The sequence below is a fragment of the Ranitomeya imitator genome, chromosome 9 (assembly GCF_032444005.1).
Source record: "Ranitomeya imitator isolate aRanImi1 chromosome 9, aRanImi1.pri, whole genome shotgun sequence".
Classification (NCBI taxonomy): Eukaryota; Metazoa; Chordata; class Amphibia; order Anura; family Dendrobatidae; genus Ranitomeya; species Ranitomeya imitator.
In genome coordinates this window covers 157,310,826-157,326,722 of record NC_091290.1, presented here as the reverse complement: position 1 = coordinate 157,326,722, position 15,897 = coordinate 157,310,826, and the positions used below count along the sequence as shown (strand labels likewise).

The 15,897-nt window shown below is 49.5% G+C and overlaps 1 protein-coding gene across 3 annotated transcripts in view; it reads right to left on the bottom strand.

Moving 5' to 3' along the window:
- Positions 1 to 2,527: 2,527 nt before the first annotated feature.
- Positions 2,528 to 15,897, bottom strand: part of LDHD (lactate dehydrogenase D) — a 100,153-nt gene continuing 86,783 nt past the window's right edge. For 2 of the 3 annotated variants that reach the window (XM_069739651.1, XM_069739653.1), the window contains exons 8-11: positions 14,645 to 14,772; positions 14,430 to 14,520; positions 10,046 to 10,157; positions 4,542 to 5,016 (exon numbers count right to left, since the gene is read on the bottom strand). In XM_069739651.1, the coding sequence (XP_069595752.1) occupies positions 4,851 to 5,016; positions 10,046 to 10,157; positions 14,430 to 14,520; positions 14,645 to 14,772 (497 nt within the window). In that variant the 3' untranslated portion in view covers positions 4,542 to 4,850. Of the gene's footprint in view, positions 5,017 to 10,045; positions 10,158 to 14,429; positions 14,521 to 14,644; positions 14,773 to 15,897 lie in introns of all 3 variants that reach the window. The other variant, XM_069739652.1, reaches the window with a different exon arrangement.

The following is a 15,897-nucleotide window of genomic DNA, read 5'->3' as shown; positions in this document are numbered from 1 at the left end:
ACGGTATTCCAGCCGAGGTTTATAAGGTACTGAAAGAAACTTTGTTGGCCAAATTGTCGGAGGTGTATAATAGATCATTGGAAAGAGGGGAGCTACCTTTATCAATGAGAGAGGCTATTGTGGTCGTTATACCTAAGGCCGATAAGGACCCACAACTACCAGAATCCTATAGACCAATCTCACTTTTGACGGCCGACATTAAGATATTGGCAAAAGCTTTGGCAAATAGGTTGTCCAGGGTGATTGACAGACTGGTTCACCCGGATCAGTCAGGCTTTATGCCCAACAAATCAACGGCACTCAATCTGAGAAGGTTGTTTTTAAATTTGCAAATCCCTTCTGACAATGTCGGAAGACGGGTTGTGGTATCCTTAGACGTCCATAAGGCTTTTGATTGTGTGTGAAGTGGAGCTATTTGTGGTCAGTACTGGAACGAATGGGGTTTGGGCCTAAATTTATTTCATGGGTGCGGCTGTTGTACTCCTCTCCGGTAGCCAAAATTAGAGTGAATGATGCTCTCTCTGAGACCTTTTCGTTGTCTAGAGGTACTAGACAGGGCTGCCCTTTGTCCCCGCTGCTTTTTGCGTTGGCAGTGGAACCCCTTGCTGCGAAGATCAGAGGTTCCCGGGAGGTGAGGGGTTTTATGTACGGGGAGGCAGAGGAAAAAGTAGCGTTATACGCTGATGATATTCTGCTATTCTTGGAGGATTCTGAGGAGACCCTGATTAAGACGGAAGCCATTATTGAGGAATTTGGGAGTTACTCGGGCCTAAGGATCAATTGGGACAAATCGAATATGATGTTGATAGATGGGGATAGTGGCGACGGTGGTGGGGGGGATTCTTCTACAAGGTTGAAGCTAGTTGATAAATTTAAATACCTGGGGATTCAGATCGCTCTCCCTTTGACTAGTTTTGAGGAACTGAATTTGGCACCTCTTCTGCGTAAGATACGTACTAAGGTCCAGGCGTGGAGGAAGTTACATTTATCGGTAATCGGCAGGATAAACTTGATAAAGATGATTGTGATGCCGCAGCTACTTTATGTGCTGCACAACTCCCCTATATGGATATTGCAGAATAGGTTTCGGAGGATTAAATCTTTGTTTGGGGAGCTGATTTGGGGTGGAAAGAGCCCCAGATTTAAACAGGAAACTCTACAGAGACCAAAGACGGAGGGAGGGGTGGCATTGCCTAATCCGTGGTTGTATTTTTTAGCTTCACAGTGTCAGCATTTCAAGGGATGGGGAGATGTGTTAGGTGGGACGCGGGCACCTTGCAGCCTGAGATCACTGATTGGGACGAAGGTATTGAGTGAGGGTCTGGAGGGGGGACATTTCCGAGAGAAGGGTTCTAAATTTTGTACTATCAGGCTCATCCATAAGGTTTGGGACAAAGTTAAGGGGATTAGGGGTGTGCACGCACTCACTAGATTCTCACCCATTTGGAATAACTGTGTCCTACAGGAGTTTAGACGGAGGGATTTCATAATTGGAGGGAGGCAGGCAGGCATCTCTCTGATGGGCCAGATTCTACATCAGGGCAGAATTAGGGACTTTGAGGCATTGCAGGAGGAGTTCTTACTACCGGACTCTGAGTTGTTTCAATACCGCCGTCTTTCGCATGCGCACCGGGCACAGCGTAGGAGAGGACCCGTTGAAATCCAGGTGGACCTTATGCTAGATTTTATCCTTGTAGGGGGTGGCACAAAGGGGGTGATTTCGGGAATATACGAATTCCTTTTATTCTCTTTCTTGGAGGAACACCCTATTAGAGCAATGGCGAAATGGGAGGCTGACCTGGGGGCAATTGATAATGATCATTGGGAATCAGTACTGGACTATGTGCCCAAAATATCAATGAGCGAGCCTGGTAGGCTGTCACTATTATTTGTTATTCATAGGGCATATAGAACTCTGGATATGTTATTCAAAGCCGGATTGAGATCTAGTTCAGAATGCCCCAGATGCTCGCAGTCCGAGGCGGGAATCCTTCATATGCTGTGGCAGTGCCCCAGGTTGTCCTCCTTCTGGGTGGTGGTGCTGAATAAAGTGGGACTGGCATATGGCTGCACGGTGCCGCGTGATCCCTTGGTATGTATTTTGGGCTATGTTGAGGAGATTATAACTGATAAGTTGTATAAAATGGTTATTGCCAGACTGTTGTTTATCGCGCGAAAGTTGATCGCCAAATTCTGGATTAGAGAAGAGCAACCAACAAGGAGAGACTTTATGAAGCAAGTGGACCATATTATTGCTTTGAAGAGGAGTATCTACGTTAGGAGGAACAAGAGGGACCTCTTTGAAAGGTTGTGGAACCCGTGGCTTGAATCAATGTGATCTAAAAGTCCTTTCGCCCCATTGGGAGGATTATTGACAAGTCATCTTCCTTTTCTTGTACTTTTATATATGACAAAGTAGGCGGGGTTAACTCTTGACAGGTCTCTAGAGGGGGGGGGGGGGAGTTTGGTTTGGGACTAAATATGTTTTCTTTAAAAAAAAAAAAGTATTGTACACTGGTATATTGTTGATAACAAAGTATCCCTTTTATTGTTTATGTGCAATATTTATGGTTTAATAAAAAATATCTGATTTAAAAAAAAAAAAAAAAAAAAAAGGAGCTGAAACTCCTAAACCCTTCATCCAAATTTAATGTGGATCCCCTCAAATGAAAGCTGAAAGTCTGAACTTCAACTGCATCTGAATTGTTTTGTTTAAGATTCATTGTGGTAATGTCTATAACCAAAATTAGAAAAATGTTGTCTCTGTCCAAATATATATGGCCCTAACTAAGTGAATCTCAGTAGATCACGCCATCGTCTGGGTGAGTCTCAGTAGATCACGCCATTGTGTGAATGAATCCCAGTAGATCACGCCATCGTGTGTATGAATCTCAGTAGCTCACTCCGTGTGTGTGTCTCCGTAAATCATGCCATCTTGTGTGTGTGAATCTCCATAGATCATGCCATTGTGTGTGCAAGTCTCCGCAGATCATGTCATCCTGTATGTGAGTCTCCGTAGAACACACCATCATGTACAGTTATATGAAAAAGATTGGGCACCCCTATTAATCTTAAGCTTAATGTTTTCTAAAAATTGTTTTTTTTGGCAACAGTTTCATGTATCTAATAACTGTTGGACACAGTAATGTTTCTGCCTTGAAATGAGGTTTATATTACTAACAGAAAATGTGCAATCTGCATTCAAACAAAATTTGACAGGTGCATAAGTATGGGCACCCTTATCATTTTCTTGTTTTAAATACTCCTACCTACTTTTTACTGACTTACTAAAGCACTTTTTTTGGTTTTCTAACCTCATTGAGCTTTGAACTTCATAGCCAGGTGTATGCAATCATGAGAAAAGCTACTTAAAGTGGCCACTTGCAAGTTGTTCTCCTGTTTGAATCTCCTCTGGAGAGTGGCATCATGGGCTCCTCAAAACAACTGTCTAATGATCTGAAAACAAAGATTATTCAACATAGTTGTTCAGGGGAAGGATACAAAAAGCTGTCTCAGAGATTTAACCTGTCAATTTCCACAAGAAAAACACTTGCTACCCACAGTAAAATTTGGTGGAGGTTCCATCATGCTTTGGGGCTGTGTGGCCAATGCCGGCACCGGGAATCTTGTTAAAGTTGAGGGACGCATGGATTCCTCTCAGTATCAGCAGATTCTTGACAATAATGTTCATGAATCAGTGACAAAGTTGAAGTTATCCAGGGTATGGATCTTTCAGCAAGACAATGATCCAAAACACTGCTCCAAATCTACTCAGGCATTCATGCAGAGGAACAATTACACTGTTCTGGAATGGCCATCCCAGTCCCCAGACCTGAATATCATTGAACATCTGTGGGATCATTTGAAGAGGGCTGTCCATGCTCGGCGACCATCAAACCTAACTGAACAGGAATTGTTTTGTAAAGATGAATGGTCAAAAATACCTTCATCCAGGAACTCATTAAAAGCTACAGGAAGCGACTAGAGGCTGTTATTTTTTCAAAAGGAGGATCTACTAAATATTAATGTCACTTTTCTGGTGAGGTGCCCATACTTATGCACCTGTCAAATTTTGTTTGAATGCAGATTGCACATTTTCTGTTAGTACAATAAACCTCATTTCAAGGCAGAAACATTACTGTGTCCAACAGTTATTAGATATATGAAACTGAAATAGCTGCTGCAAAAAAAACAATTTTTAGAAAACATTAAGCTGAAGATTAATAGGGGTGCCCAAACTTTTTCATATAACTGTATATGAATCACAGTAGGTCATGCCATTGTATGTGTGTCTCTGTAGATCACACCATTGTGTGTGTGAGTCTCTGTAGATCACACCATTGTGTGTGTGAGTCTCCGTAGATCACGTCATCATGTGTGAGTCTCCATAGATCACGTCATCATGTGTGAGTCTCCATAGATCACGTCAGCATGTGTGAATCTCTAAGTTTGCAGCATTGTGTTCCCGCTCAGATCCTGAGCCTTTTCTGCCTACTTCTGTACATGTGATGTTGGATTCAGCAGCGATTATCGCTGGTGTTGCTTTAGAAATGAGATAACTCGTTTACTTAGTAGGCAAGAGGGCGATTTACATGTTCCCACAGGGCCGTGTGTGGCGAAACAGCATGTTGTTGTGTCGGATATTAAAAGAAGTTTTTTTGAACATATTCATGTTTAAGACTTCTGCAAATATTGAAGAAATTGTAAAGAGCAGAAACGTTCTGACTAGTAGTCCATCCACTTCTCCTGGCGAGTCCCCAGTAAATGAAGGTGACCATGATCAGGGCCAGTCTCCCACTCTTCGTTGTTGGGGATGTCACGTCTCCCTATTGTAGTCTCTTTTCATCCACTTAAACCACTTTTCCCGGGTTCATCAGATTTTGTGGATCAAATGTGGCTTTAATTTGTTTCATTGCTCGGATTCCAACATCCCCAATCTCCTCCTGAAGTAACATGCGCTTCCCTATGCCAATGCCGTGCTCGCCAGTGCAGGTGCCATTCAATGCCAGAGCTCTCCTAAAAGATCAAGATGTAGGAGACGTCATCAGAGGCAGCAGTGAGAAAGACCCCACAACAGTCCACGAGAAAAACCCCCCAACAGTCCAAGAGAAAGATTCTGCAGCAGTCTACGAGAAAGACACCACGGCAGTCAGCAAGCCCTAATCACAACTGAGGTTATGGGGCCATGTGTAGTCCAGGGTTTCCCCAGCTTTCGGCACCCACAGGTCATGTTCTCAGGGTGTCCTTGATAAAGAAGTATCATCGGGGCGTCAGGACTTCGCTTACCTGCAATATTATGGAAATCCTGAGAACATGAGCTGTGAAGACTGGAGTTTTGGAAACACTGGTGTAGACAGTGTCCATGTTCTGACCTTGGCTCAGTTCACACTTAGGGTACCGTCACACTATAACATTTCGATCGCTACGACGGTACGATTCGTGACGTTCCAGCGATATCTTTACGATATCGCTGTGTCTGACACGCAGCAGCGATCAGGGATCCTGCTGAGAATCGTACGTCGTAGCAGATCGTTTAGAACATTCTTTCATCGCTGGATCTCCCGCTGTCATCGCTAGATCGGTGTGTGTGACACCGATCTAGCGATGCGATCCAGCGATGCGTTCGCTTGTAACCAGGGTAAACATCGGGTAACTAAGCGCAGGACCGCGCTTAGTTACCCGATGTTTACCCTGGTTACAAGCGTTAAACTAAAAAAAAACAAACAGCACATACTTACATTCTGGTGTCCGTCGGGTCCCTTGCCGTCTGCTTCCAGCACTGTGACTGCCGGCCGTAAAGTGAAAGCAGAGCACAGCGGCTGTGCTTTCACTTTCACTTTATGGCCGGCAGTCACAGTGCGGGAAGCAGAGACTGCAAGGGACCTGACGGACACCAGAATGTAAGTATGTGCTGTTTGTTTTTTTTTAGTTTTACACTTGTAACCAGGGTAAACATCGGGTAACTAAGCGCGGTCCTGCGCTTAGTTACCCGATGTTTACCCTGGTTACCCGGGGACCTCGGCATCGTTGGTCGCTGGAGAGCTGTCTGTGTGACAGCTCCCCAGCGACCACACTACGATTTACCTACGATCACGGCCAGGTCATATCGCTGGTCGTGATTGTAGGTAAATCGTATAGTGTGACGGTACCCTTACATGGTGGTTATTGTTTACAACCACTCCATATACCAGACCTCTACCCTTCCCTAATAACCTCCCTCTCCAACATCACTGAAGGAGAACTTACTCACCTCCTTTCCAAATCACACCTCACCACCTGTGCATTTGACCCCATCCCTTTCCACCTGCTCCCCAACCTCACCAACATGCTCATTCCAGCCCTACCCCATCTCTTCAACCTATCACTATCTTCTTGTACCTTCCCCTCTGAATTCAAACATGCCACCATCACACCCATCCTCAAAAAAGCTAACCTTGACCCAACTGCTATGCCCAGCTATCGCCCCATATCACTGCTCCCGTTTGCTTCCAAACTCCTTGAGCAGCATGTCCATGCTCAACTTTCCTCCCACCTCTCATCTAACTCTCTTCTTGACAATCTACAATCTGACTTCCACCCCCACCACTCCACCAAAACTGCTCTGACCAAAATTACTAATGACTTTCTCACAGCCAAAGCTAACAGACAGTTCTCCTTCCTCCTCCTTCTCGACCTATCCTCTGCTTTCGACACAGTCGACCACTGCCTAGTGCTACAGATTCTTTCTTCCCTTGGCATCAAAAGCCTTGCCCTGTCCTGGATTGCTTCATACCTTTCCAACCGCACCTTTAGTGTTTCCCACTCCCACACTCCATCTCCTCATCCCACCATCTCTGTGTTGGAGTCCCTCAAGGCTCTGTCCTAGGGCCCCTACTTTTTTCCATCTATGCCCTTGGCCTAGGACAACTCAAAGTCCCATGGCTTCCAGTACCACCTGTATGCGGATGACACTAAGATCTACCTCTCTGGCCCAGATGTCATCTCTCTGCTGTCATCTCTCTGCTGTCCAGAATCCCGGAGTGTCTATCAGCCATATCCTCCTCCTTCAACTCTCGATTCCTAAAACTCAATGTAGACAAAATCGAACTCATCGTCTTTTCCCCCATCTCGCGTATCCCCCTACCTGATCTATCTATTACGGTAAACGGCATCACGCTCTCTCTTGCACCTGAAATCCACTACCTCGGGTTAACTCTTGATTCTGCCCTGTCCTTCAAGCCGCACGTCCAAACTCTTGCCACCTCCAACTCAAAAATATTGCCAGAATCCATCCCTTCCTCAGCCCACAATCTACTAAAACTCTTGTGCATTCTCTCATCATCTCCCACCTCGATTACTGCAACACCCTCCTCTGTGGCCTTCCCGCTAACTCTCTTACACCACTCCAGTCTTTCCTCAACTCTGCTGCCCGGCTAATCCACCTCTCCTCGCTACTCCCCTCTGCAAATCCCTCCACTGGCTCCCAATTCCCCAGCGAATCCAGTTCAAAATACTAACACTGATCTACAAAGCCATCCACAACCTGTCCCCCCCCCCCCCTATATCTCTAAACTAATCTCCCAATATATTCCCTCACGTAATCTCCGATCCTCCCAAGACCTCCTACTCTCCTCCACACTTATTCGTTCCTCACACAACCGCCTCCAAGATTTCTCCCGAATATCCCCCATCCTCTGGAACTCCACACCTCAACACGTCCGATTATCCACCACCCTCGGATCCTTCAGACGGAACCTGAAAACCCATCTCTTCAGGAAAGCCTACAATAACCATTCTGCCGCCTCACTACCACCCGAGTTGCTGTGTCACTAACCGCCAGAACTGCCGCGTTCTCCCCATTATCCCGTAGAATGAAAGTCCGCAAGGACAGGGTCCTCTCCCCTCTGTACCAGCCTGTCATTGTACATTTGTTTACTGTAAATGTCATCTATAACCCTGTATGTAACCCCTTTTCTCATGGACAGCACCATGGAATTAATCGTGCTATATAAATAAATAAATAATAATAATAACATAGCCAACATCATCATATGACGAAAACTTCAGCACAAAGCTGTGGAGTGGGTGAGCCAAACCTAACTCCACAGCCTCGGTCAGTACTGAGCATGTGCATAAAGTCATCTCCACTAACAGCCAAGATCCTGAGATCAGGAGCAGAACTGACATTTATATATTTCAGAACTCCTGACTCCACAGCCGTGGTCACTACTGAGCATGTGCATAAAGTGCAGCACAGATTCATCTCCACTAACAGCCAAGATCCTGAGATCAGGAGCAGAGCAAACATGTATAGGACATTTTATAACTACTGACTCCACAGCTGTGGTCACTACTGAGCATGTGCATAAAGTGCAGCACAGATTCATCTACACTAACAGCCAAGATTCTCAGATCAGGAGCAGAGCAAACATGTATAGGACATTTTATAACTCCTGACTCCACAGCTGTGGTCACTACTGAGCATGTCTGAAAAATGCAGCACAGATTCATCTCCACTAACAGCAGAGATCCTGAGATCAGGAGCAGAATAGACATTTATAGGTCATTTTATAACGCCTGACTCCACAGCTGTGGTCACTACTGAGCATGTGCATAAAGTGCAGCACAGATTCATCTCCACTAACAGCCAAGATCCTGAGATCAGGAGCAGAACTGACATTTATATATTTCAGAACTCCTGACTCCACAGCCGTGGTCACTACTGAGCATGTGCATAAAGTGCAGCACAGATTCATCTCCACTAACAGCCAAGATCCTGAGATCAGGAGCAGAGCAAACATGTATAGGACATTTTATAACTCCTGACTCCACATCCGTGGTCACTACTGAGCATGTGCATAAAGTGCAGCACAGATTCATCTCCACTAACAGCCAAGATCCTGAGATCAGGAGCAGAGCAGACATTTATAGGACATTTTATAACTCCTGACTCCACAGCTGTGGTCACTACTGAGCATGTCTGAAAAATGCAGCACAGATTCATCTCCACTAACAGCAGAGATCCTGAGATCAGGAGCAGAATAGACATTTATAGGTCATTTTATAACGCCTGACTCCACAGCTGTGGTCACTACTGAGCATGTGTATAAAGTGCAGCACAGATTCATCCCCACTAACAGCCAAGATCCTGAGATCAGGAGCAGAGCAGACATTTATAGGACATTTTATAACGCCTGACTCCAGAGCTCCGGTCACTACTGAGCATGTGCATAAAGTGCAGCACAGATTCATCTCCACTAACAGCAGAGATCCTGAGATCAGGAGCAGAATAGACATTTATAGGTCATTTTATAACGCCTGACTCCACAGCTGTGGTCACTACTGAGCATGTGCATAAAGTGCAGCACAGATTCATCCCCACTAACCGCAGAGATCCTGAGATCAGGAGCAGAATAGACATTTATAAGACATTTTATAACTCCTGACTCCACAGCTCCGGTCACTACTGAGCATGTGCATAAAGTGCAGCACAGATTTATCTCCACTAACAGCTAAGATCCTCAGATCAGGAGCAGAACAGAAATCTATAGGACATTTCAGAACTTAACCAAATTCTTATAAAAAAAATTCAGAACATCCTGCATTGCACTACAGCACCCAGTGTGTTATACATGATAGGATGCGCTCCATTTTATTCTGATTCCAACAAAATGGACACAGCCCTGCTTCTGCAGAAGTGTCCGCTGTTTTATCAGCCATGTTTTTGGGATATAAGGCCCATTTCCACTAGGTGACAGCAGCTATTGACCACCACCAATGTGGGGATCCACATTAGATCAGGTCCTAAGCCTCGAGGTGTGAAGCAGGGTCCTCAGGAGCCACCAACAGCTCAAAGGTTCAGGATCCACCAACAGCTCATGATTTCAGGATCCTATCGGTGTAGTACTAAGGAGACCCTAAAAACATAGTCTGTGGGGGAAACAAGGAGGAATGTTCATTGACAAGAGGTGTTATTTTGGAAAATTTGGACGTTTTTGACACTCGGTCACTTATGGGATTGGTGTTTTTCTGGGGGGTTGCCAGAACATTGTAGAGGGAGAATTACCTGGCCAGACGATCCGTGAATTCCTTCACTTTCCTCACTTCTTGCTTGTCACTCAGGTCCAGCACCATGATGCAATGGAAGTTCCCATCCCCCACATGTCCAGCTATAGGACCTGCACAGTATAGTATGAAACTCACGACATATATCGATGTATTGGACAATCACATTTCACACTCCTGTTAAAGGGCCTCTGTCAGCATAGGATAGCTACACCCTATGCAGGCGCATCATGGCGGCCAATCATTTATATACGCCTTCCCACCTACTTGGTGTCCATCTATCAAAGGAGAGGGTGGTGGAGATAAGGGGAAAAAAGCAGGTGGGAAGGTGCAGATAAATGACTGGTGCAATAATGGCTCAAGCGCCTGTACTCGGGGTGAACAGTCATCCTGTGCTGACAGAGGCCCTTTAACATAACTATCCTCCTCACCACATATCTCCACACTATCCTCCCCACAACATGCCTCCACCATGCTCCACCCTCCACACTATCCTCCCCACAACATGCCTCCACCATGCTCCACCCTCCACACTATCCTCCCCACAACATGCCTCCACCATGCTGCACCCTCCACACTATTCTCCCCACAACATGCCTCCACCATGCTCCACCCTCCACACTATTCTCCCCACAACATGCCTCCACCATGCTCCACCCTCCACACTATTCTCCCTACATGCCTCCATCATGCTGCACCCTCCACACTATCCTCCCCACAACATGCCTCCACCATGCTGCACCCTCCACACTATCCTCTCCACAACATGCCTCCACCATACTGCACCCTCCACACTATCCTCCCCACAACATGCCTCCACCATGCTGCACCCTCCACACTATCCTCTCCACAATATGCCTCCACCATGCTGCACCCTCCACACTATCCTCCCCACAACATGCCTCCACCATACTGCACCCTCCACACTATCCTCCCCACAACATGCCTCCACCATGCTGCACCCTCCACACTATCCTCCCCACAACATGCCTCCACCATGCTGCACCCTCCACACTATCCTCCCCACAACATGCCTCCACCATGCTGCACCCTCCACACTATCCTCCCCACAACATGCCTCCACCATGCTGCACCCTCCACACTATTCTCCCCACAACATGCCTCCACCATGCTCCACCCTCCACACTATTCTCCCCACAACATGCCTCCACCATGCTCCACCCTCCACACTATTCTCCCTACATGCCTCCACCATGCTGCACCCTCCACACTATCCTCCCCACAACATGCCTCCACCATGCTGCACCCTCCACACTATCCTCTCCACAACATGCCTCCACCATACTGCACCCTCCACACTATCCTCCCCACAACATGCCTCCACCATGCTGCACCCTCCACACTATCCTCTCCACAATATGCCTCCACCATGCTGCACCCTCCACACTATCCTCCCCACAACATGCCTCCACCATGCTGCACCCTCCACACTATCCTCCCCACAACATGCCTCCACCATGCTGCACCCTCCACACTATCCTCTCCACAACATGCCTCCACCATGCTGCACCCTCCACACTATCCTCCCCACAACATGCCTCCACCATGCTGCACCCTCCACACTATCCTCTCCACAACATGCCTCCACCATGCTGCACCCTCCACACTATCCTCCCCACATGCCCCCACCATACTGCACCCTCCACACTATCCTCCCCACAACATGCCTCCACCATGCTGCACCCTCCACACTATCCTCCCCACAACATGCCTCCACCATGCTGCACTCTCCACACTATTCTCCCCACAACATGCCTCCACCATGCTCCACCCTCCACACTATTCTCCCCACAACATGCCTCCACCATGCTGCACCCTCCACACTATTCTCCCCACATGCCTCCACCATGCTGCACCCTCCACACTATCCTCCCCACAACATGCCTCCACCATGCTCCACCCTCCACACTATCCTCCCCACATGCCTCCACCATGCTCCACCCTCCACACTATCCTCCCCACATGCCTCCATCATGCTGCACCCTCCACACTATCCTCTCCACAACATGCCTCCATCATGCTGCACCCTCCACACTATCCTCCCCACAACATGCCTCCATCATACTGCACCCTCCACACTATCCTCCCCACAACATGCCTCCACCATGCTGCACCCTCCACACTATCCTCCCCACAACATGCCTCCACCATGCTGCACCCTCCACACTATCCTCTCCACAACATGCCTCCACCATGCTGCACCCTCCACACTATCCTCCCCACAACATGCCTCCATCATGCTGCACCCTTCACACTATCCTCCCCACAACATGCCTCCACCATGCTGCACCCTCCACATTATCCTCCCCACAACATGCCTCCACCATGCTGCACCCTCCACACTATCCTCCCCACAACATGCCTCCATCATGCTGCACCCTTCACACTATCCTCCCCACAACATGCCTCCACCATGCTCCACCCTCCACACTATCCTCCCCACAACATGCCTCCATCATGCTGCACCCTCCACACTATCCTCCCCACAACATGCCTCCACCATGCTGCACCCTCCACACTATCCTCTCCACAACATGCCTCCACCATGCTGCACCCTCCACACTATCCTCCCCACAACAGCCTCCATCATGCTGCACCCTTCACACTATCCTCCCCACAACATGCCTCCACCATGCTGCACCCTCCACATTATCCTCCCCACAACATGCCTCCACCATGCTGCACCCTCCACACTATCCTCCCCACAACATGCCTCCATCATGCTGCACCCTTCACACTATCCTCCCCACAACATGCCTCCACCATGCTCCACCCTCCACACTATCCTCCCCACAACATGCCTCCATCATGCTGCACCCTCCACACTATCCTCTCCACAACATGCCTCCATCATGCTGCACCCTCCACACTATCCTCCCCACAACATGCCTCCATCATGCTGCACCCTCCACACTATCCTCCCCACAACATGCCTCCACCATGCTGCACCCTCCACACTATCCTCCCCACAACATGCCTCCACCATGCTGCACCCTCCACACTATCCTCTCCACAACATGCCTCCACCATGCTGCACCCTCCACACTATCCTCCCCACAACATGCCTCCACCATGCTGCACCCTCCACACTATCCTCCCCACAACATGCCTCCATCATGCTGCACCCTTCACACTATCCTCCCCACAACATGCCTCCACCATGCTGCACCCTCCACATTATCCTCCCCACAACATGCCTCCACCATGCTGCACCCTCCACATTATCCTCCCCACAACATGCCTCCACCATGCTGCACCCTCCACACTATCCTCCCCACAACATGCCTCCACCATGCTGCACCCTCCACACTATCCTCCCCACAACATGCCTCCACCATGCTGCACCCTCCACATTATCCTCCCCACAACATGCCTCCACCATGCTGCACCCTCCACACTATCCTCTCCACAACATGCCTCCACCATGCTGCACCCTTCACACTATCCTCCCCACAACATGCCTCCACCATGCTGCACCCTCCACACTATCCTCCCCACAACATGCCTCCACCATGCTGCACCCTCCACATTATCCTCCCCACAACATGCCTCCACCATGCTGCACCCTCCACACTATCCTCCCCACAACATGCCTCCACCATGCTGCACCCTCCACACTATCCTCCCCACAACATGCCTCCACCATGCTGCACCCTCCACATTATCCTCCCCACAACATGCCTCCACCATGCTGCACCCTCCACACTATCCTCCCCACAACATGCCTCCACCATGCTGCACCCTCCACACTATTCTCCCCACATGCCTCCACCATGCTCCACCCTCCACACTATCCTCCCCACAATATGCCTCCACCATGCTGCACCCTCCACACTATCCTCCCCACAACATGCCTCCATCATACTGCACCCTCCACACTATCCTCCCCACAACATGCCTCCACCATGCTGCACCCTCCACACTATCCTCCCCACAACATGCCTCCACCATGCTGCACCCTCCACACTATCCTCCCCACAACATGCCTCCACCATGCTGCACCCTCCACACTATCCTCCCCACAACATGCCTCCACCATGCTGCACCCTCCACACTATCCTCCCCACAATATGCCTCCACCATGCTGCACCCTCCACACTATCCTCCCCACAACATGCCTCCACCATGCTGCACCCTCCACACTATCCTCCCCACAACATGCCTCCATCATACTGCACCACCTCATTATCTTCCCGGCATGCCATGTTGTGTATGATTTGTTTTGCCACTGTATGATATTTGCTGGGTGATAGACTTATTTTATGCTGTTATTATATATGAGGGGATCCGCCTGCATTGTATGTGTGTGACGTGTGTATGTTATATGATGTGTGATGGCCATGGGATGTGCCTGCATGATGTACCTGTGAGGCGAGATGTCAGAAGGTCTTCCTTGGTATCCACTATAATTTGGGGCAGTTTGGATACAGGAACACACACATCAGTTGAATATCCCTAAAACAAAAAAAAAAAAGAAAAACTAGAAATGTCCGTCCCTCAGGACACTATGGGTGCGATGACCCCGGCAGTAACATGAAGGTGCACGTACGGTATTATATACAAGCTTGAAAAAACTCACCCTGCACCCCGGACGCAGAGCCAGCGCGGCGTACAATGCATTGTGTCGAGCAGTCCACAGCTTGTTACTCTCCTTCTGGTCTCTCGCCCAAGTAAAGTCTGATCCTCCGTTCTGTCGGGTTATATCCTCTGTAAAGGAACACAGCACTGAGGGGGTGAGGGGAAACGCAGCACTGTATAGGGGGCGAGGGGAAACGCAGCACTGTATAGGGGGCGAGGGAGAAACGCAGCACTGTATAGAGGGCGAGGGGAAGCGCAGCACTGTATAGGGGGCGAGGGGGAACGCAGCACTGTATAGGGGGCGAGGGAGAAACGCAGCACTGTATAGGGGGCGAGGGGGAACGCAGCACTGTATAGGGGGCGAGGGGGAACGCAGCACTGTATAGGGGGCGAGGGAGAAACGCAGCACTGTATAGGGGGCGAGGGGGAACGCAGCACTGTATAGGGGGCGAGGGGGAACGCAGCACTGTATAGGGGGCGAGGGAGAAACGCAGCACTGTATAGGGGGCGAGGGGGAACGCAGCACTGTATAGGGGGCGAGGGGGAACGCAGCACTGTATAGGGGGCGAGGGGGAAGTGCAGCACTGTATAGGGGGCGAGGGGAAGTGCAGCACTGTATAGGGGGCGAGGGGGAACGCAGCACTGTATAGGGGGCGAGGGGAAGTGCAGCACTGTATAGGGGGCGAGGGAGAAACGCAGCACTGTATAGGGGGCGAGGGGGAACGCAGCACTGTATAGGGGGCGAGGGGAAACGCAGCACTGTATAGGGGGCGAGGGGAAACGCAGCACTGTATAGGGGGCGAGGGAGGAACGCAGCACTGTATAGGGGGCGAGGGGGAACGCAGCACTGTATAGGGGGCGAGGGGGAACGCAGCACTGTATAGGGGGCGAGGGGAAATGCAGCACTGTATAGGGGGCGAGGGGGAACGCAGCACTGTATAGGGGGCGAGGGGGAACGCAGCACTGTATAGGGGGCGAGGGGGAAGTGCAGCACTGTATAGGGGGCGAGGGGAAGTGCAGCACTGTATAGGGGGCGAGGGGGAACGCAGCACTGTATAGGGGGCGAGGGAGAAACGCAGCACTGTATAGGGGGCGAGGGGAAACGCAGCACTGTATAGGGGGCGAGGGGGAACGCAGCACTGTATAGGGGGCGAGGGGGAACGCAGCACTGTATAGGGGGCGAGGGGGAAGTGCAGCACTGTATAGGGGGCGAGGGGAAGTGCAGCACTGTATAGGGGCGAGGGGGAACGCAGC